Consider the following 22,491-nt stretch of genomic DNA (forward strand, 5'->3'; position numbering starts at 1 on the left):
AATAATAATAATAATAATAATAATAATAATAATAATAATAATAATAATAAGTAATATTATTATGATATGTATGGAATTTATATTATTATACTATTATGTAATAATAATTATATAATAATATTATTATGTTATTATTATTATTATTAATTTGTATCCTGCTCTTTTCCCAGGACTGGGACTCAGGGAAGCTTCACATTATTAAAAGAACAATACAATTAAAAACATAAAAAAGAGGTGCAGTGAGAGTTGTGAAAATATATATAGACAACTGAGGCCTATACTTTAGAAGACAATAACTTTTGTCCCTTACATGACTATATTTTACCTGAAGATCCTTTTTGGTTGGATCTCCAGGCTTAATCCCTTTTCTATTGTTGCATTTAAGCATTAAATGTGGTTGGGTGGACCCCAAAACATCTGTTACATCAATCTGTTTGCATACAATTGATGCTGCATCCACACTAAAGAAATAATCCAGTTTGACATTGCTTTAACTACCATGGCTCAAGGCTATGGAATTCTGGGGAATTTATAAACCCCAAAATGTCATAGCATTGAGCCATGGCAGTTAAAGTGGAGTCAGACCAGATGATTTCTACAGTGCGGATGCAGCCTAGGTCTGTCAGTTTTGATTAACGCTTGCTTTCCATGCAACAAATTAATCCGTTTTTTTCAAAATTCTCCCCAGATGTTTGTCACCAATTCTTCCATACAAATATCAGTAACACTGAACAACCGATCCTGAAAATCAGCTTCATTAGTGAACCTCCATCAGTGAATTTCCTGTGCAGTGGGCATTGGGCAAGGCAGAGAGAGAGCTGAGTTCGAGTTTACACAGAGTCACAGGAAACTCACTGATGGAGGCTTCACGAACTGATCATGCAGTACAGATACAGCCTTTGTTTCATGCACAAAATTATTAGAAATATTATGTATAAAAACTTCAGGCCATGAATATAAGGTATAAATGAAACATAAATGAATTTCAAGTTGTGACTTAGGTCCCATCTCCAAGACATCTCATTACGCATATGCAAATATTCCAAAACCTGAAATCCAAATTCAGGCACCAAGCATTTCGGATACAGGAGATCAACCTGTATACAGAAATGCTATCTTGAATATTTTTATTTGATTGGATTGATCATTTTCTTGACTTTCAGAACCACCAATTAAGATTGGCTTCTGTGGATTATAGTGTTAAATATAGGCATGCCTCCAACAAAGAAGCTCCAAAGGCTTTGGGGGCCTTGTCTGCCTTTATTTTTCCTCCTCATCTTCTGTCTAGATGGAAATTTTTTAGCAGCATCAGCACTAGGCAGATGGTGAAAGAAAGCTGGAAAACCAATTAAGCTTGCTTTATTGGGTACCCCCGGCAGCGTATTTAAAAAAGCATGAATGTATAACTTTGGCCACAAAATGATAATAATTAGAAAGATGAAAAAATTAATCCCTGGAGACATTTTAGGAAAAGCCTTCACATGTTCTCTAGAAGGTTCGATGTGTTTTTGTTTACTTCTACAGGACTTATCTGATCTGGTTGTTTTATTCTTCATGCACATATTGTTAACTTTGGATTAAAAGTTTGTGGAAAGATGTTAACCTGCTCCTCTCTCTCTCTCTCTCTCTCTCTTTGTATGTGTGTGGGTGTTGGTGTGTATGTACGCACACACACACACACACACGAACCTCTTCCTATCTTTCTGTGTATTTCTACCTCTGGCACCAAAGTCTATCAATGCCATGCCCAGGAATGCATATATTTCTTAACTAGGTATACCTGTTTATGTTAAGTCTCCTTATGTGGAATTCCAACATGCAAAATATTCCAAAAACCAAAACTATTTTTTTATTTATTATTAAAAGACATACAAAATAACAATAACATACAATAATATATAAACAACAACATACATACTCATACTCTTCATACCTTACCTTCCTATGCAAAACCTCTATCCTCCTATTTCTTTCTATTTTTATATTCCTTTCTTTTGCCTTCCTTACCTACTAACTTCCAAACGCCGTCCCTCTTTACCTTCTATCTACTTACCCTAACCTCTACACTTACTTAACCCTCTCAAAGATTTAGTCTTCACTTATTCACTAATTCTCTTATCTTCCTCCTATAACACATGTTCACTTTACCATTCACAACCTGACTTCCTCCACTCATCTTAGAATCTTGATTTTCACATTTGACTTTTCAATAGTGTTATCCTTCTTTACGGATCTAGCATCCCTTCTCTAGTAAATTCACCAAATATTTGTGTTAGATACTACATTAGTATACAAAACTACAACCATGTAATGTTACCCCATTCTGTTTCATAAATTCAATGACATCTGACCATTCTTCTTTGTTTGTTGTTTTGAATCCCTCAGTGCTTGTGTTAATAAGTCCATTTCCATACCTTCATATAATTTCATCATCCTTCTTCACTGTAGGAAGATACACTTTTCCACATTTGTGCATAACACATTCTCGCAGTGTTATCATATAGAACATTATTTTCTCCTCTTTAGCTTAAAATTACCTTCCAGAATCCCTAATAAATAACATTGGGTTTCAGTCTATTTTCCTCTTCATAATTATATAATTGGTCGTTATTTCTCTCCAATATTTTTTTCGCAAATTTACAAGACCACCAGCAGTGATAAAAAGTCCCTATTTCTTTCTTGCACTTCCAACAAGATAATATTGTTTTTAAACATTTTTGCCAATTTAACAGGGGTATGATACCATAAAAAGAACATTTATACAAATTTCCCTTAAGCTTTGGGAAACTGTGAATTTATATATGTTATTCCATAGTTTTTTCCACTGTTCCTTCCATCTGTTATATGACCAGGAGTTTTGCCCATTTTATCATTGTTCCTTCACCACCTCATCTTCCATTTCAATTTAAGCAATATTCCATAATTTTCCATTGTTTATTTTAACTTCCAATAACGTTTCTCCAATTCTGATTTCTCCTGCTTCAGATCAAATTCAAAATTTTCGAATCCTCTCTATATTTTTCTACTAATTGTCTATAAGTAAACCAGTTTATAGTACCTTGTTTACCTTAAGCTTTCCCTTTCTACTACGGTTATTTTCCCTTTTGCATTTCCAGTATATTGTTTGTATCTATACCAATTATCATCTTCCCCTATTTCTTTTCTGTGGAAAGCTTCTTGTGGTGATACCCATCCTCCCATCTTGGGCATATCTTTTTCTATACGGTTCCAGACCTCCATCAATGGTTCCTTATACCAAAACTATTTTTATGGGTGCCTGAGATAGTGACACATTTGCTTTCTGATGGTTCAGTGTACCCAAACTTTATTTCATGTACACAATATTTAAAATATTGTAAAATTACTTTCAGACTATTTAAAAGGTGCATATGAAGCATTAACCATTTGTTTTGTTTGTTTAGATTCGGGTCCCATCTCCAAGATGTCTCATTATGCAAATACAGATATTCCAAAATCCAAAGAAATATGAACTCCAAAACACTCTGTTCCCAAACATTTCAGGTAAGGAAGACTCAACCTGTATTTAAATAAATACCGTAATATTCAATTATAAGTCAACCTCCAGTATAAGTTGAGTGTAGATTCTGGGTCAAAATTATGGATTTGGATAGACCCGTGGATAAGTCGAGGGTAAAGCTAGGCGCATGTAACAAAGGATCTTAAGGATGAAGCAAGAAAAACAATGCCAACAATTTCCTGACAGTAAGGGCGTTTGATAGTGCAACACATTCCCTCGTGTGTGGTGGGGTCTCCTTCCTTGGAAGTCTTTAAACAGAGGCTGGATGGCCATCTGTCAGGGATGCTTTGATTTGGATTTCTGCATGGCAGGGGGTTGGACTGGATGGCCCTAGTGGGTCTCTCTCAACTCTATGAGTCAATGAAATTTACAAAATCCCAGCAGGCATAACGTTTTCTGCTCATACTAAAGTCTGGAGGGATAAGAGTAGAGGTGGGTCAGGCCTTTCAACAGGGGATGGGTTCTTTTTTAAATAAGAGTTAAACTGCAGAACTACATTGATAGTGGATAAGTCAACTCAGGTTTTGGGATCAATTTTTAAATAAATTCTAGACCCATACATGAGTATATACAATAGTCCTACATCCAGTACAAATCATCAATAGATGAGCAATCATACAATAGAAGGAGCCAGAGGACAGGGTTAACATACAGGCATCCTTATTTGGATAGGTGGGCGAACTGAGGTAATTCTTCTCAGGTAACCTCTGGATCTTTCTGATCATGTAAACAATCCTCCATGACCTTTGTTTTATTCCTTGTTTTGCTGCTATCACACCCTACACACCCCTGCCAAGAAGGTAACCCCAATGAACTCAGCATTTCCAAACGGGAGTTTCCAAGTTGTGATCACATCACACAGGCAGGCAGGATTCATGTATGCTTCTTTGCACAAGCAGAAGAACATGTTTGTTTAAAACATGCAAAGTTTTCTAAACTGGTAAGAACCATTATAAAATTGAAATGCTATTGGGGGGGGGGGGGGAGAATAAAACCTTTTTTTAAAATATACTTTTTATTTTATCATATACATAATTGTGTATATATATATACTCCTGTTGCCAACACGACCCTGGCCTGAAATTCATGGTTAGCCTCCTTGTTTCCTTTGCAAATGCAGAGCTCTCACTTCCTCCTGGGGGAAGGCAAAAGAGAAGCAGGAAGTGCTGCTGCATCAGCTCCTCTGCTGGCTTCTGGCTGGGAGCCTTGCTGCCTTCCTGTTAGGCAACGTGGAGGAGACTAGGCGCAAGAACCTCTGGGAATTCCCCTCCTGGCCTGGGTCACTTTTGCAGGAGGAAGGAAGCAAGAAGGGAGGCTCTTCTGCTGCTCGTGCCTGCTGGATCATGTCACCCTGCACAGGCCAAGGGCAGCAGAGAAGGAGCTGCCTCTCTGGAGGGAGGCAAAATATTCTGCAGTTTAGTAAGTACACCTATTTGATACTAGGATTACATAGAGGCATAGATTATTTATTATTATTATTATTATTATTATATTATATTATATCCTACCCTTTCCCCAAAACTGGGACTCAGAGCATCTAAAAACAGTATTAATATAAAATCAAAATAGTGTTGTTGTGTTGTTCTTCTCTTATTATTTATAGCCCATTCCTTTCCCAAAACGGCGATTTGAGGACTGAAACTCACTACATAAGAAATATTTCAGTTGGATTTTATTTTGTTTTATCTCCTTAGCGTACCTTTCACTTATTTCCTTGTTTCTTTCCCATGTAAAGTCAAGAATGACATGGGCCTATTTTCAGTTAAGGGAAATACTGTAAAGTCAAGCATACATTATAATCCTTATACCTCCTCTGTGTACCTCTGGTCAAACTGGTTTTGCAGATTTTGAAATTATACAAAAACTGAAAATCTCATTTGATCAGAAGCAAACGTGAGATTTGCACACACCCCATAAACGTACCCTGCATAGTTTTTTGGGGGGCTTTTGGGGGGTTTTCTCTGAAGATCCAGCCACAGATGCTGGTAAAACATCAGGAATAACTCGTCTGGAGCATGGCCACAAACCCTGAAAACCCACAAAAAACTATGGATTCTGGCCATGAAAGCCTTCAACTCACATTGTACCTGCATGTCAAGCTCCTTTTGTCTTATAAAAATAATACTCCGCCTACTTCATCCTTAGAATAACAGGGGGGTGCTTTCTAGTATCTCTGCCAGCGTGGTGTAGTAGCTTGAACATTGGACTACAGCTCTGGAGACCAGGGTTCAAATCCTTAAGAAACCCATGGTTTATGTTGGGCTACTCACAACCTCAAAGGAATGCAATGGAATCCCCCTGAGCAAATCTGCCAAGAAAAGCCGGGGATAGGTTTGCCTTTGAGTAACCATAATTGGAATGCCTTGAAAGCATACAGCAACAATCTCACAGGAAAATGGGATTTAAATGAGAGTAAATTAGAGAAACCCCAGAAAGGCCCGAAGTTATTGCTGTTAATGTGAAATAACGTGAAGTTAAACTGAAGTTAAACCAGAGGAAAAGAGCAGCTTTTTACTTTCAGGAAATTCCAAAAGTAAAAAGGTGGCGTTTTTCTCTGCTTTAACGTAAGTTTAACTTCGCGTATTTCACTTTGCCAGCAATTTGGTGTGGTAAACTCCCAAATTGTGGGTTCTGTTAAATGCGAATTAATAACTTCGTTAAAATCCAATTTCCCGCGGGATCTCAGCTAGTGTGATAAAGGCCTAAGTTTATCCATCTGGTATCAGTCTCCTATTCTTTCTACCATTCAGCATTTGTCTTTTCTAGTAAGTCATGCCATTTATGTACCACGTTCAGCTAAACCTGCTTTACTTACTTATTTTTTATTTGTTTTTGTTGATTGATGTCCCATTTTCTCCTGAATGGGACTCATTCAACAACGACTGCTGTTTTCTTATTTGTATAACTCAGTATGGTGTATTGGTTTGAACACGGGGTTACGCTCTGGAGCCAGGGTTTGAATCCCCATTAGCAAGGGAACACACTAGATGTCCTTGGGCATGTCACACACTCTCAGCCTCAGAGGAAATGAAGGCAAAACCACTCTGAAAAATCTTTCCAAAAAAACACCATTATAGGTCTTGCTTTTGAGTTGGACACAAAGTAAAACGTGATTATCAATTTCTCTTTTGTAATATGCATTTAATTTAGTTAATTTAATATGATTAATCTAATAACAAATAACATTTGAATAATACATATTCTTTTTCTATCTTTTTCCTTATAGGTTCATCATTAAATTAAATCTTCGTGCATTGTCCAGTTGTGTACACTATGGCAAAGGCTGTATTGATTGATCTGTGCCACCTAGGAGCTAGCTCTTGGAATAACCAAATTCAGGAATCACTCATTAGGACATTAGAAGCTATTGAGGAGAAGGATCCTTCCCAGTCTCCCTTTGTTTGCCTTATGTGTTGCCAAGCCTTAAGTAAAAAGAATGGCGAAGATGCACTTCATAAAGTAATGCAGATTCTTCCTTGCCCAGAGAGAAAATTTGAGGTTGTGTGTTCTGAAAATACAGTTGCTACCTTGTACACCATTAAACAAAAGCTTGATGATAAAAACATAAATATTGTTAAAATAATCTTGACATCACAAAGAAAGCCATTAATCAGAGAATACATCAGTCAGCTTTTTACTAGTGTTTACCAGTTTGAGTATAAAAATTTAGAGATATCGTGTGAAGAAAATAATCTCCCAAAATCAACAGTACTAAAGAGTAAATTAATGTCACTCTCAGAACAAGATACAGAAAGGATCCAAAGTGAGATAAAGATGTTTTTGGAAAGTCTGCCTGCTCTGAATGGAAAGCTCACCATTCTCAAATCTTCATTGATTCCAGGTAACTTAGATGTGCGTGTGTGTGTTAGTATGTCAGAGAGCCAAAGTGGTTTGAGTGCTGGATGTAAGATTTTGGGAGACAGGTTTCAAATCCCTGTTTAGCCATGGAAACCCACTGGGTAACCTTAGGTAAATTACACACTCTCAGCCTCAGAGGAAGGTAAAACAAACCCCCTCAGAACAAATTCTTCCAAGAATACCCCATGATAGTGTCACCTTAGGCTCGCCAGAAGTCAGAAATGACTTGAAGACACACAGTATGTTATTTGTCTAATTTTGGCTTTTGTTTCTGTTCTATCTTTATGTTGTGATTTTATTGTCTGTCACTTTGGGGACCCTGGTGGGTAGAAAAACCCATCTAGTTTTAGCTAGGCACTGGAATAAAGCCAACATCAGTGCCAGGCAGATCTTAAAGGGGTGGGCATTCCACAAGCAAAGTGCCATAGCTAAGAAAGCTCTTTCCCATCTCCACACGCAGTGTACATTGGTGAGACATAGGGAGGCCCTATAGATCTCAGTCCATGGGCAGGCATAAAAAGGGAGGACTTCTCCTTCAAATATCTATGCTCCAAAGAATTTAGGGCTTTAGATGTCATTACTACCACCTTGAATTCAAGCCAGAATTGACTGGTATTATATTATTGCTGTACAGCAATCTAGCTGCTGCATTTTGCTCTAGAAGTGGCTTCTTTCTCTTCAAGTAGTCTAACCCTTGGTTACTATCTGAAGCAAGTGTGGCCAGGTTATAAGTCACCAAGGAAGGCCATAACTGCCAGACTAGCCAAGGCTGACCCCAAAGCATTCTATGCCTTGGTGTTACTTTGGCTCCCAATAACAGAAATGGATTTAGGAGTGCTCTCAAGGTATGCACGTTCAGACGGAGCACAATCCCATCCAGGATAAGCTGTTTACCCAATTTCCTAGTCCAAGAAACCCCAGTCCACAAAGCCTCTCTCTCATCAGGGTTCAGGTTCAGTTTCTTGGCCCTCATCCATTCTATTATAGCATCTATGCACTGGTCTTGCACCATCCCAGCTGACTCCAAAGACAAGGAGAAACAGAGCTAAGTGTCATGTTCAGCCCCAAAATTCCTAACTTCACCCCTTGGCTTCATATAGATATTAGAGTTTGGAGATTGGGTGGAACCCTGTAGTACCCCACAACTTAATAACCATGGAAATGAACAGGAATTCACTAACATTTACCAACAGATTAGGATTATCCATGAGGATCATAACTAAACTAAATCTGTTAAAGCAATGGGAATATATTGCTGTGGATGGAAATATTAGGTCCACATACCAGTTCTTATTTGTATTTCAAAACTGTTTCCTTAGATGATATCTTCCTCCATGGATTCACTACAAGAACAGGTGGCATTTCATACATATCAACCCTGAGCTCCTTAAATCTCTTCAGTAGCTCCAAGCGGCGTGATCCACCTGCTGTAGTCAAAGAAAACCTTCGTAGGTTAGCCATTGCTGCTGGATTCAGCCAAGATACATATCATAGTGTAAAGGTAAGGCAAGTAGTATTGAGTCTGGGAGAAAAAGATTTAAGGCCAGCTTGCACCAAATGTGGCTAGTCCACATCTGTGTAATTCTTAATGATGTAGGAGCCTTTGCAGGATCTACACAGAGCAACTTTTGCTGTGTCTTCTTAATTGTTTCTCTTGAAAGCCCTGCTCCAAGAAAGTATCATTTGGGCTTTCTAAATCATTGTGCTCAAAGCTTAGAAAAGTTGCCTTTTTTAGTTTTTAATGAACTACAACTCCAAGATCTTACAGACATCATAGCCACTGGCTTTTAATGTTTCAATTGTTTGTTTTACAGTACAGTATGAAATTATTTTAAATTGGAACTGTCACCTGTCTTGAACATGTGTAGAATGGTGGGTTCTCAATGTTTTACATGATTGGTAGAGGGTAAGCCATTCCAACGGAATCAAAGTAACATTCCTCACAGACAAAAAGAAATGTGTGCTGAATTACCATGGCCTGTTACATACTGCCAAAATAAAGCTGCTTCGGGTCTCTTTGGAGGTATGCTGTTTAAATGATGCATGGGTCCTAAGAGTCCGGAGGTCGCGCCAAAGCCACACTCCATTTGTAAGCACTGGAGTGCAGCTTTGGTGCAGCTTCCAGATTCTTAGGATGCATGCATCATTTAAACAGCATCCCTCCAAAGAGACCCGAAGCAGCTTTATTTTGGCAGTCTGTAACAGGCCCAGGTTTACCAAAAAGCTTACTAGTGGTAACTCTAGGAATCTGCTTTTAATAGTCTCTGAAGAGGTGAAATACTTTATTTTATTTCATTTCATTTCTCCTTAGAAAGGAAAAACCACTACTCTTACCCCCAGAGACACTCACTGTCTAGAATAAATGAGCTGGGCTTCTAGATTACAAGATGAGACTTCTCTGTTTAGAAGTTAGCTTTTCTCACTCGCTCTCACAAAACATTCTCTCATTGTTTTGAATTGCAGCCTCAAGCCTTGCAACTACCTCAGGGTGCTATAGTTACTGCCCAGTTCTGTTGCAAGTCATTGGTTGTATGCATTTGCCTACATTCCCCCACCCGCACCCTACCCCAGGAGATTTCTTTACGACCTCCGCAAGAAAGATCTGCCTACCCATTTTCTTTCAGTGCTGTAATTATTGCAATCTCAGCCCAGGACATAAGGGTGGAAACAAACTTCCTGCCTAATGGTCCCTTCTGTAAATGGGGTCAAGTGTATTCATGTATTTGGGGGGGTGGGCAGGTAATGAAAGCTTTGAGTGGTAGCATTTAGAAGGCTGACATCTACATGGCGGGTTACAGACGGCCCTCAAGGGGCCGTTTTCCCCCTGCCGCCATTTGCTGCGGAGGGACGCCCCAGCGGCCAGACTGTGAGGCTTCCCCGCGCAGTGAAAAAGGAGCACCGAAATGGCGCTCCTTTTTAAAACGCGGGAGTGGCGCCACGAGGAGCGAAGCACACCCTCACGGCGTCACTTCCACCACGACATGTCTGGATACACAGCGTCCAAGACGTCAAAATGGCGGTGCCCATGTGGATGGGTGCCGCCATTTACGACGTGCTCCGCGCGTGTTGGGGCCGGGGCGGGTTAGGAAGGGGTGACTCTTCCTAACCCTAGCACGCCCCTTCCTAACCCTAGCACGCACAGAGTGCGTCGTAAGTGGCGATCTGTAACCCGCCCATGAATTCTTTCTCAACTTCACTAGCTAGTGTTACTGTTTTCTGGACCTTGTGCAGAGCAATTGCTTCCAACAAGATCCTAGAAGAAGTTTTCCCTATGTTCTCTCCAGATAAACCCTGAGATTTGACATTTGTGATCACAGGGGCTCTGCAGAGCAAAGAATTTCATTCCTTCAATATGCAGCTCAAGTAAACCATCATTCATGTGCGGATCACAGCACTGGATGTAATTAACACAAAATAACAAATGTAATCTTGCTTTAAAAACATAGATATCACTAAACAGCCTTTAGCCTTGTTATGAAAAGGAAATGTGATTAGGCCCCATGCTGCTGCTGCTCTTTTAATGAGCATTTTTCCCTTTATAGGGTATCCTTGAAGCCAGCTTGAACATATATGGCTGGGAGTTAAATAGAATTCCAAAGTCTTGCTAAATACAGATGCTTTGTCACTTTCCTAAACTACTGGCAGTGGTTCTCCTAAACAGGTCAAACAGAAGAACCTATGTTTCTCCTAAACAGGACAAACAGTGAACTTCACATTTAAGAAACTGAGCTGTCGTCTTAAAGGTATAACCCACTGCAAAAACTGTGTTAATTGTGCAGCCCTCCTGATGCTGCTAAACTGCAACTTCCACCAGCCCTAATGAGCAAAGCCAATGGAATAGAATGCTGGGACCTGCAGTTCTGCAGCATCTGGAGGGCTGGATAAATCCCACAACTGATGTAAAAACAAGAAGCCAGTGCAATATCATGAAGAAAGGTAGAGATTTCATTGTTGTTATTGTTACTTTCTTGGGGATAAACAGAAGTTCTCCTCCAAGGAGGATGACCCCAGCAGGCCAGCAAATAAATTCATGTGTCTGTATAGGAAGTCATTGAAACATCCTGGCTTCATTTAAAAGAAGAATTGACAAAAGTTAGATCAAGCTCTCTACATGACAGCTAAGGATTTCTGACTTCAAGTGGTACAACAAAACCACACCCTGCCAGTTATATTGCTAGAATGGGGAAATCTCTGTTTCTGTTTTTGGGGGGTTGACTTTTGTACAAAAAGACTAAGTTCAATTCTAGTATTCAGATCAAATTCCTGGGCAAATTCCTGTCTGGCTTTTATTGGTTGCTGGAGCTCAGAGTTTCACAAAGTAGATTTCACAAGTCTGAAATGGGTGCATCCAGGCTTTAGTTTTCAAATTGCCTTACCTTCTCTTGGTGTTCACAGGTCAACCATGCCAGTGATGTTTGGGTCATGGGAAAGGCTAAACCAGAGAGCTATGATGGAATAGTAACTAACCAGAAAGGTGTTACAATAGCAGCTCCTGGAGCAGATTGCATCCCTGTGCTTTTTGCTGATCCAGTCCAAAAAGCATGTGGTGCTGCTCATTCAGGTAACAAGAATCATTTGCTGTTCTGCATGTGTTAAGGAATCCATTGTGCAAACTTATCAGTAGCCTTTTCATTTTGTAAGCTTTCCGAGTTGGCCATGCTGTTTTCCTTATTTCTGCCTTAGGCTGAATTCTCCCTTTTTATATGTGGTGTGTGTGTGCGCGCGCTTTCTTACTCTCTTGCCATCATTCTCCCTTACCCCTTTTTTCCTTATAAATAGTGCAGTTGGATATATATCTTTTAGGCTTTAATATACTTTTTTATGTAATGAATTGAAGCCACTGTTTTTTTTTTAAAGAAAGCAATACTGAGGCTTCATTCCCACTTTCAAATAAATATGTTTGCAATCCGAATTGATGGATCAGCTCAGTAGAGGAGCTCATACTACGCTCATACTACATTTGCCCTGATTGCATTTCTTTCCTGTAAAGTAACCCACTTGTCATTCACATTGATGAATGAATAAATCGATTTGAAATTGACCCACTTTGGCCAGCAGAAGGGCAAATTTAAAACGATTCCAAGCCACATCTTGTTCACTCGATTAATCAAAAAAGTCGCAGAAAAATTCAGTGTCAAAAAGATGCATGTTAAATGGTTCTAACACATGGCCCCCTCTCCGAACCACTTCAGCAATTTGGTTCAATTGTGAACCAGGGTCATTTAAACTGCTTCAAACTGGTTTGCAAACCAATTTAAAACATAGTGTGAATGAAGCCTGCTTTACAGATGGCTTGATGCAACCCGTGTTGAGCACTTTGTCCTTTAAGCAGAACTTTAAAATGCTTAATTTCATTTGGATTATATTCTATCTTTTGTCATATTTTATCTCCTGATCAAAAGATAAGAATAGTAAGGTCCAAAACACATTACAGAAATAATCCAGTTTGAGACCCCTTTAACTGCCCTGGCTCAGTGCTAGGGGATTCTGGGAACTGTAGTTTTGTCAGACATTTGGCCTTCTCTATCAGAGAGCTCTAGTGCCACAATAATCTATAATTCCCAGAATTCCCCTGCACTGAGCCAGGGTAGTTAAAGCAGTCTCAGACTGGATCATTTCTGCAGTGTGTTTTGGACCTAAGAGAGTTGACACGGTGTGAATAGAGAAGATGTACAACTTGAAAATATTCTTACTCTGTTATCGCTGTTGTTCCATTGTTACTGATTTTTTGTTTTTGTTTTTGTGGAGTAAAGTATCCTTTCCTATGTTGCTACAGTCTTTTGATACTACTTCCTGATTCTTTGTTTAGGGACCTCTGTGGAAAATATGTTTTCACAATCTTTAAGTAATTATTCATAGTGATAATGGTGCTTATACTTTCTGTTGTGTCCAACTTAAATCATGATCAATCATACACATTCCCATGCAACCTTTCTTTTTTTCTCTAGAACATAGTGGAAGAAGAGCCAAAATTACTCACTGCAAGCTATGCTTTAAACAAGCAAGTGTTCCTCCAGATATTTTAATAAATCTCTCTTACTTGATATTTAAAAAACTATACTAGAACAACCCCAGATATTGTAAACTTTCATCAATGGGGAATTGTTCTCCCATATGCTTTCTGTCTTCTTTGCTTCAGTCATGTTTCTCTTGCCATTAACGTCGCAAGCTGAGCTAGTATCTAATTTTATTTTATTTGAACAGGTGATTATAGCTGAAATGAAATGGCCACATTGTCTCTGTTCTGTTCATCTCTATAGGCACTTTTCTCTTTAGCCTGGCCCAGTTTTGTTTTTGAAGTGCATGTAGGGACAGAGCATGGGGAGGTCATTGGAGGGAATGGAACGAGGTTCTTCTCCACTCATATGTTTTTGTCCAAATCATTTAGACATGCATGCTTCATTATCCTGAGTGATTTGAATAACTTAGGACCATAGAATCATAGTTGGAAGAGATGCCAAGGGTCATCCATACCAACCTGCTGCCATACAGGAACACACAATCAAAGCTTTCCCAAGAGATAGCCATCCAGCCTATTTAGAAACCTTCACAAAGAAGGAGGCTGTGTCACTCTAAGGCAGCCGTGTTCCACTTATTTGTGCTGTTCAGTGAGGCAGGAGGGGGACATAGGATGTAGGCAAGAGGTGCTAAATCATCAGGGAACCTGTCCAGCAAACACATCAAGCAGGAGCATGAGGAGCTGGTCAGAGGATGTTACAACACCTGAGCAGCAGTTGGGCAGTACCTGCCCTGCAGCACTCTCCTCTTCTGCACATCATGAGAGCCCTTAATATTGGGCACATATTGCTTGTAGAGTAGAGATTGAAAAATGTGCGCCCCTGTTCGTCCAGTTGTGCACTGTGCCTTCCCAAGCTCTTTCACAGTACGCACTTATCATGCTAATTTCACTTTAACTGCAGTGGAATCCTATGGAATCCGGGGATATGCAGTTTAGGGAGGAGCGTTTGGCATTCTCAGCCAGAAAACTCCAGTCCCGCCCCAAACTACAAATCCCAGGATTCCACAAGATACAGCAATTCATGTTAAAGTGGAATGACAACGCACATAGTTCTGCAGTGAGGAAGGGCCCCAAAACTAGACCAGCTCATACGCCTTGTTGTCTTTGCTTCCGGGAGGAGATAATGAAAAACCTGTTTGGGGTGGGGACATTCATTTTCTGGTTCTCCAGCTTTCCTGAGTGAGGTGGTTTCCTTGCTAGTGGTGTCTCCCAGGATATTTCAGTTCTTCTCTGCAAAGAGCTCATCAGGTTCTTGGTCTAGGTGTGAGCTTATCGTGGCAGGCATATGGGAATATTGCAGAGTCATGAAGAAATATGACTGCTTCCATTGTGTTCTCTTTGATCTACACTTCTTCAGTTCCGCATGTTTCTATATGTAGAATATATCCATTCATAGACTTTGAAGGTAGGATTTGTGGTCTTGGTTTTTCTTTTTCTTAACCCTGAGGCTATCAGATTTTCCACCTTCTTTTCAGGTTGGCAAGGCACATTGCAAGGAGTTTCTATGGCTGTTGTTAATGCTATGATAACTGAATATAGATGTAATGTGAAGGACATACTTGTGGTCTTGGGGCCATCTGTGGGACCTTGTTGCTTTAAACTACCCCAGAAGTCAGCCGAAGAATTTCACAGGATTGATCCAAAATGTGTAAGACTTTATGAATCATCACACCCTTACATTGATATCCGAAGAGCAACACGGTAAGCTTCAATTTATTTATTATCCATGATCATGTGGAGTGTAGTTTCCAGAGTGCCTAATCACTGGCAGGGAATATAGAGAGCTTGCTGGGAGAGAATATATGGAGAGAGAGTACATGTATTGTGGATCTCAATATATGATTTTCCCATAATTATTAAAATCTTTGTCAAAACAACCGATAGAGGAGAATTACAATTTTTTTTAAAGAAACTATCTTGTTTGGTTTGAGAGATTCTTGCTACAGAAACACATCTCTTTATTTTATTTCAAGCATAGTGACAATCTAGGTCAGATGTATCAGTCATCCATAAAAACATTCCTCCCAGTGGCACTTAGATTTCTACTGTTTATATCAAATTCATTTCATTTCATTTCCTCAAAGAGGGTTGCCCTGTTTGTCTGTGTACAACGCCAAAATAATAATAATAATAATAATAATGGCATATGAGGACATATGATGCAAGAGGGAATGCATAGACTGTCATAAAATTTAAGGACAATCGCTTGGGAGCAAGCTATTCCAAGGGGTCCTACACATATACAGGGATGCCTGGGAATTAAGATCAGCTTTCCATTAAGGATGGGGATGGGCATTAGAAACAAGGCCATCACACTGTTGACCCCTTCCTTGTGGAACTTTCTCCTTAACCAGGTATATATGGCACCCACGCTAGTGAATTTTTAATAGACTTTGCAGACGTTTTTTGTGCCAGGCCCTTAAAAATATTGGAATACTTTGGTTTTAACAGTTGCTGTTTCTACCTTTCTGTTTTTGCTGCTAATGTTTGTACAGGTATATTTAAACTGTTCTCCGCTCTCACCATTACATCTTAGTTTTGTATCTTAGTATTTTAAGTTATAACTTTATTATTTCATTGCTTGTAATGTGTTTTAACTACCACCACGCTAGGATTTTTTTCTAAAAAAACAAGACACTTTGCATTCAGTGAATTGTGTGGCATTTTCTGACCCATTGGAATTAATGTACAGTGCACCCGCATCATACGTGGCTATCAGCTTATGCTGAAAGGCATGCAACAGAACCGGCAATGGCGTGTGCACCCATGCCGTGCCGCACCACACCGCTTACACAAACCCCATTATTTTCAATAGGGCTCAAGCATACACAGTATTTGCCTTACGCGGGAGGGAGGGGGGTCTGGAACGGATCGCTCACATAAGGCAAGTGAGCACTGCATAATGACGAGGTTAGGTTTAGTAGTGGGGCTTAATGTATACTACCTATATTACCTGAGAATTGAAGCATCAGCATTTAAAACCAGACAGTTAAAACAGCCAGAGCATCCAGCCCTTGACACAGTTTTAGCTGACTGCCAGAAACCCATCCTGACGTCTCTTGGGATGGACTTCCATATCAGAGTTCTCCTGCAGAGAAAGGTCTTTCTTGTGTACATAACAACTTACTCCTGTGGGATGGTGGGACACAGAACTGGGCTTTTGCTGGGGGCCTTTGGTAACCTGATATGGCAGAGATGGTCTTTCTGGTGTCTTGGCCCCAAGCTGTTGTGAATTTGTAGGTCAAAAGCAGGAGCTTGCATTGAGTTCAGAAGTACATTGGGTGCCAGCACAGTCCTTTCAAGAGTGGTGGTTTTTAAATCCTCAACAGTCTGGCTGCTGCATTTTGCATTAGGTGTAGCTTCCAAGATCATACACATGTACAATGCATTAAAGGAGTCTAGTTGGAAAGTTATTCAGGCATGAACACCTGTGGTCCTCCTTAGGAAATTATGCAGATACCACGCCAACCAAAACTGAGCAAGGCACTATTGGCCACAGCAGCTGCTTGGCTTTCCAAGAGCAGTGCTGTATCAAGCTCTAAAGCTGATCCTTCAGAGATATTGCAACCTGATCCAGAATTGACTGCAGTCCCAACCCCAGTTTGGTGACCAACACAATGTCAACCCTGACTGGATTGAACTTCAATTTCTTCACCTACACCCAAACTATCACTGCATCCGAACAGTTATTCAGGATTTGCACAGTCTTCTGTCCATTCAAACATTCTTACATGTTTTATCTTTCCAAGGTATTAAGTCAGACTTGAAAAGAGTTGTAGGAAATAATTTCTTGCTTATAATAATCTCCATCTCTTTTCCCTTTTCTTTTCCCTTTCCTCCTGGAAAAGTGTTCTTCTTGAGGCTGGAGGGGTTCTGCCTCAGAACATTCAAGATTATTCTGTAATGGATCTAAACCAAAATGTCACCCTCTGCACATCGTGTTGCCCTGATCAGTTCTACTCTCATGTTCGTGATGGTGAGAATTTTGGGACGCAGATTGGCTTCATATCAATTAAAGGATGACAGTTTATCGCAGGAGTGTGTAGTGGCAGAATGGAAGTTTACTTCATGCTCAGAATCCTGGATCAGGTGTGGAACTGTTACACAGATGGATCTACTAGAATTTTTTTTCTCTGTTTCCACCAACCCCACTCCACTCTACCAATGTGCTGCCTGGTCAGGCATACTGTGTCACTTTGGGTGAAGCTGAAACTTCCAAACCTTACCTTAAAATATCCAGTCTTTCTTTATGCAGACTCTGCCATCAACATATTTGATGTGGTAGCATTTGAATGGCAGCAAAGTTGACTACGGGCTGAACAGTGGAATGTAAGGGCACTGCATTAGCTATATGCTTGTTGCAAATAAATTATCTGGATCACCTCTTCAGTTCATCTTTGGAAACAGATGTGAGAGAGGGAAAGTTCCAGCATCTGTGCAAGAGATTCGTTTACACCAGCAGCAATTTTCTCTATTTGCAAGTAGTAGGCACGTTTGCATTTGTTTATCATTCAGGCCCTTTTTTTAAAGAACAAAGTGCCAAGTGAGCTGAGAAGCAAGTTTTACTAGGATTTGTCCATAATATTTTTCAGTGTGACATGACAAACACTTTCAACTGTAAATTCTCCACACCTGTAAATAAAATATTGATTTGTCAGACATATTTCCCTCACCACACTGTATAACATGCTAGCTACAAACTGATCATCATAACACCTAGGAGAGCATAAATTGAATGTCCGCTACTTCATTCTACCAGGTATCTGAAAAATGACTAAATATAGATTGGATTTAACATAAGACAGCTTTTGTTCTTTGCCTCTTACCCCAAGTTGATTTTACCATCTATCCTGACAAAGACTTGTTGCTGTTTTATTCACTGATATCCCACCTTTCACCACTTATTGGATTCAAGGCAAATAACTACATATATTAACAATACACATTTTAAAACTATAGAAGAGTGTTAATACAAGTACAAATATAAATTTTTAAAGCCAATTAAACCAGTTATAAAGTTAAAACATTAAGCATTAAAATAGTAAAATTAAAACACTATATACAAACCTTCAAAACAGAACTATACAGCATTAAATGCACAACCCTACCCCTTTATAAAATCCTGCTGGTCAAAAAAAATATTTTGACCTACTGGCAGAAGGAGAACAAGGGTCATTCTGGCCTCTTTAGGAAGGGAGTTCCAAAGTTTGGGAGCAGCCACCAAGGAGGGCCTCTCCCTTGTTCCCACCAAGCAAGCCTGAAAAGATGGTGGGGCAGAGAGAAAGGCTGTTACACACAGATGATCTTAGAGCTCTAGTGGGCTCATGAAGGGAGATCGAGTCCTTCAAACAACCTGGACCCAAGCTGTATAGGGCTTTATAGGTCAAACTGCACTTTGAATTGTGCTGAGAAATGGATCAGCAGCCACTGGAGCTGTTGCAGCTGGGAAATTCTGTGTTCCCTATAGCTAGACCCAGTTAACCTGGATACAGCTCTTTGGGCTAATTGAAGTTTCTGAGTACTTTTCAAAGTCAGCCCCATGCAGAGTGCAAACAACGGCATGTCTTAGCATTACCAGATCCAGTTTCTCCAGGAATGGACACAGTTGATGGGCAAAGCTTTGTATTAAAAGCATTCCTGGTCACTGTTGAAACCAAACCTGGGCTTCCAGGCTCAGAGCTGAAGCCATGAGTATCTCCAAACTGTGAACCTTTTTTCAGGGGGAGTGTAACCCCATCTAACACAGGGATCTCTGTTAGAATCACAGAGTTGGAAGAGACCGCAAGGGCCATCCAGTCCAACCTCTTGCCATGCAGGAATTCTAAATCAAAGCCCAGATCTATCTTTGAACTGATCATGTCTATCTCTTTTTTTGTGTGAATTAAACTTTAATTTGTTTGCCCTCATCCAGTCCATTACAGCTGCCAGGCACCAGTTTAGCATAGGAACAGAATTAGGTGGAAAGGAGTCATAGAGCTGGCATAGTGGTGGTATCAGCATACTGATGACACTTTACCCCAAAATTCCAGACAGCCTCTCCAAATGGTTTGAAGTAGATGTTCAATAGTATAACGGACAAGACAGTTCCCTGTGGGACTCAACTGGCCAACAGTCTAGGAATCTCCCACTGCCATCTTTTAAAAATGCCCCTCTAGGAAAGAATGAAGACCAGTGTACCTTCTAGTTCCATCCCAGAGAGACGACTCAGAATGATACTATGACTGATGGTAATGAAAGCCAACAAGAGGTCCAGCAGAATCAAGACACACATTTCTCCTGTCCAGTTCCCTGCGTAGGTCATCTACCAAAGTGACTAAAGCTGTCTCCATTCCATAACCAGGCCTAAAAATTGATTATTTAATCCAGAAACTCCTGGAGTTGTGCAAAGTTCAGAAAATGTTCCATGTTCTGTGATATTTTTATTGGTGTGGCTAATACAAGTATTGAGAGCTAGTATTTTGTAGTGGTTTGAGTGTTCGACTATGACTTTGGAGACTAGAGTACGATTCCCTAGTCAACCATGGGAACCCACTTGGTGTTTTTGGCAAGTCCCACTCTCTCAGCTTCAGAGGCAGGCAAAGGCACCACTCCTGGACAAATCTTGCCAAGAAAAGCCTCAGGCTTACTATAGGTCAGAAATGACTTAAAAGCACACAATAACAACAAAACATAGGTATTGATCTGATACAGATTTTTATTTATCTTACCATATATACTCAACTACAAGTTGAGAAATTTATGCCCTAAAATTGACCCTAAAATCTAGGATTGAATTATATATGGATCAATACAGTCAGCATGGGTTGAGGTCGATTGGAGGAGAACAGTTAACAACAAGAACAAACAGTAATACTGCTGATAAAGCCCCTTTAGCAAGCAGTCCCGATGCCCCACTCTCCATGCCTCAGCAGTAATTGCTGAAAGGGTGATTCCTTTCTCAATCCTATCTCCAAACCTTTCCTCCTCTTCTTTGCATTTCCTTATTTCCCTCCACTTTCAAGCCAATCTCCAGACCTTTCCTCCTCTTTGCATTTCCCCATTTCCCCTCCGCTTTCAAGCTGATCTCCAAACGTTTGCTTCTCATCCTCCTTCTCCTTCTCTTTGCATTTCCTCTGAAAACCAAGCTTCTCTTTTTTTCCCTTCCACTTCCACTTCGAAGCCAATCTTAAAACCTGTCTCCTAAATTCTACCCTCAACTTATCCACAGGCCATATCAAAATCCATGATTTTGGCCCTAAAATCTTCCCTCGACTTATACATGAGGTTGACTTGTACACAAGTATATATGGTAAATATTTGCCAACTGAAGCTTACAGTTGCCCAACTGATCCATTGGGTGTCGCTGTGTAGTTGGAAATGCCAGGCCGATACAATTTTTAAATGGATTTGGTCAGCCTTTCACAACCTTGTGTCTTTGAGATGTGTTTGGCTACAGCTCTCATCTTTCTCAGCCAGTGGCCATGTTGGCTGGCAATGATGGGAATACCTCTGCAGTGCACTAGGTTGAGGGAGCTGGAGAGTAGTCTGTTGGATTTAGCAAATATTTTTACTGTGTTTAAAAACAGTGTTTTGTCTACCAAGATTTTCAAAGAAGGATGAGGAGATACAAAATGGTTCTGATCTGTCACCTCAGTGGCTGAATAGCTGTCACGAGCAGGGTTTATTCAAAGCTTTGGGCCAAAACACACTGCAGAAATAATCCAGTTTGAGACAGCTTTAACTGCCTTGGACCAATGCTAGGGTATTCTGGGAACTGTCATTTTGTGAAACATTTAGCCGCCTCTGTCAGAGAACTCCGGTGCCACAATAAACTACCATTCCCTAGCACTGAGCTAGGGCAGCTAAAGGAGTCTCAAATTGGGTTATTTCTGCTGTGTGTTTTGTACCTTTGTATTATATTGCAGGGTCTACGGCCATCTAGAAATGAAGGAAATTTTTATATGATCAGTATGATGCACAAGACAATCATATAGTATTGAGAAGGGGGTGTGCACGTGTGTCTATCTATCTATCTGCATGCATATTCAAGTCATTTATGGAGACCCCATGAATTTCATTTTTAGTCTATGACCATAAATAGATGATGACAATGAATTTCATAGGGTTTCCTTAGGCAAGGAATACTCAGAGGTGGTTTTGGCAGTTCCTTCCTCTGAAATCTAGCTTACAGCACCTACAGCACCTATTATCCCATCCAAGCATTGACCTTGCTTAGCTTCCAAGATCAGACAGGTTCTGGTGCCTTTAGGGCATTCAGGTACTACCATGTACAGTTATTGTAATTGCAGTATACCAATATAAACCTTTTATTTGCAGAGTGAGTTAATATGAATGTGTTTGGCCACTGCTACCCAAAGAACCGGTGGGGGGGGGGGTCCTCACCAACTGTCAGCGATATGTCAGATGTTGGTAAAATTAGCTTAGCAAGAGGCTTGGGTAACCTTTGCACCGTTGTGCACCAGTATATACCAGTACTAATTGGGAGGATTCCAGGTTCTGAGAGAATTCAGAAGGTTTTTATTTAGAAAAAATATGCAGAGTGCAATCACCCAAACAAACACAGAACACAGAGCTAACAAATGGAAATATGGAAAGGGGATAGTGAAGTTTTTAGGGGTTGCAGTGGGTTTATAATAACCTGTGTGAAGTGAAGACCATGGGAGTCTGAGGTTGCTCAGAGTGGGAGGTTTGAAGGCGACACAGAACATACACAGAGTGTAGGTGTATATGCTGGCTGTGTGTACAGAGATTAGGTTTTGAAACCATTTTTATACCTTGAAACTAGCTCTGGACGATGGACTATCTGATCAGGTAACAGAGGCTGAATGACTTGTCCCAGGAATCAACATTAGGATTTTGAACTGGTTGATAGTCTTAACAAAAGCAATGATTGGATTGCATCTCTGAAATGTGTGGATGGAGAGGTTTGGCTGAGATCACATCGGGAGAGAGAGTTTGGCTTACTGCTTTAGGTACGAAGAGATCCTTTGTCTGGCATTTCAAAAGGAAATACAGACTATTTGGGGGAAGGAAGAAGCACTTTAGATTTGATGGTTTTGTTTACATGAGTGTGTAC

At 40.1% G+C, this 22,491-nt stretch overlaps 2 protein-coding genes across 14 annotated transcripts in view; one reads left to right on the forward strand and one right to left on the reverse strand.

The window, feature by feature from the left end:
- CCDC122 (coiled-coil domain containing 122) overlaps nucleotides 1-4,720 on the reverse strand; it is a 20,865-nt gene extending 16,145 nt beyond the window's left edge. For 3 of the 9 annotated variants that reach the window (XM_042460494.1, XM_042460488.1, XM_042460489.1), the window contains exon 1: nucleotides 700-836. Coding sequence is in view for 1 of the 9 variants with exons in the window: in XM_042460487.1 (XP_042316421.1) it covers nucleotides 4,668-4,713 (46 nt within the window). In the remaining 8 variants the exon portion in view is untranslated. Of the gene's footprint in view, nucleotides 1-325; nucleotides 509-699; nucleotides 837-1,603; nucleotides 1,622-4,667 lie in introns of those variants that run through there. The other 6 variants (XM_042460495.1, XM_042460490.1, XM_042460487.1 and 3 more) reach the window with 5 other exon arrangements.
- LACC1 (laccase domain containing 1) lies at nucleotides 4,455-18,078 on the forward strand. Of its 5 annotated transcripts, none has more exons than XM_042460483.1 (6): nucleotides 4,455-4,478; nucleotides 6,765-7,379; nucleotides 8,716-8,897; nucleotides 11,792-11,957; nucleotides 14,891-15,116; nucleotides 17,264-18,078. In XM_042460483.1, the coding sequence occupies exons 2-6, from the start codon at nucleotides 6,812-6,814 to the stop codon at nucleotides 17,436-17,438; spliced, it is 1,317 nt and encodes a 438-aa protein (XP_042316417.1). In that variant the 5' UTR covers nucleotides 4,455-4,478; nucleotides 6,765-6,811; the 3' UTR covers nucleotides 17,439-18,078. The 5 variants fall into 5 exon arrangements, with proteins under 5 accessions (XP_042316417.1, XP_042316416.1, XP_042316419.1 ...); XM_042460482.1 differs by lacking the exon at nucleotides 4,455-4,478 and adding an exon at nucleotides 4,903-4,957; XM_042460485.1 differs by lacking the exon at nucleotides 4,455-4,478 and adding an exon at nucleotides 4,939-4,957 and having other exon boundaries at nucleotides 7,278-7,379.
- The last annotated feature ends 4,413 nt before the right edge of the window (nucleotides 18,079-22,491 follow it).

The sequence above is a fragment of the Sceloporus undulatus genome, chromosome 3 (genome assembly GCF_019175285.1).
Source record: "Sceloporus undulatus isolate JIND9_A2432 ecotype Alabama chromosome 3, SceUnd_v1.1, whole genome shotgun sequence".
Taxonomy (NCBI): domain Eukaryota; kingdom Metazoa; phylum Chordata; class Lepidosauria; order Squamata; family Phrynosomatidae; genus Sceloporus; species Sceloporus undulatus.

What these genes read in the sequence shown, in the direction of transcription:
- LACC1 (XM_042460483.1), top strand. Translation starts at nt 6,812, where the DNA reads ATGGCAAAGGCTGTATTGATTGATCTGTGCCACCTAGGAGCTAGCTCT. An exon ending in CAAATCTTCATTGATTCCAG is followed by an intron (nt 7,380 to 8,715) that starts GTAACTTAGATG and finishes CTGTTTCCTTAG; the next exon opens with ATGATATCTTCCTCCATGGA. An exon ending in ATGTGGTGCTGCTCATTCAG is followed by an intron (nt 11,958 to 14,890) that starts GTAACAAGAATC and finishes CCTTCTTTTCAG; the next exon opens with GTTGGCAAGGCACATTGCAA.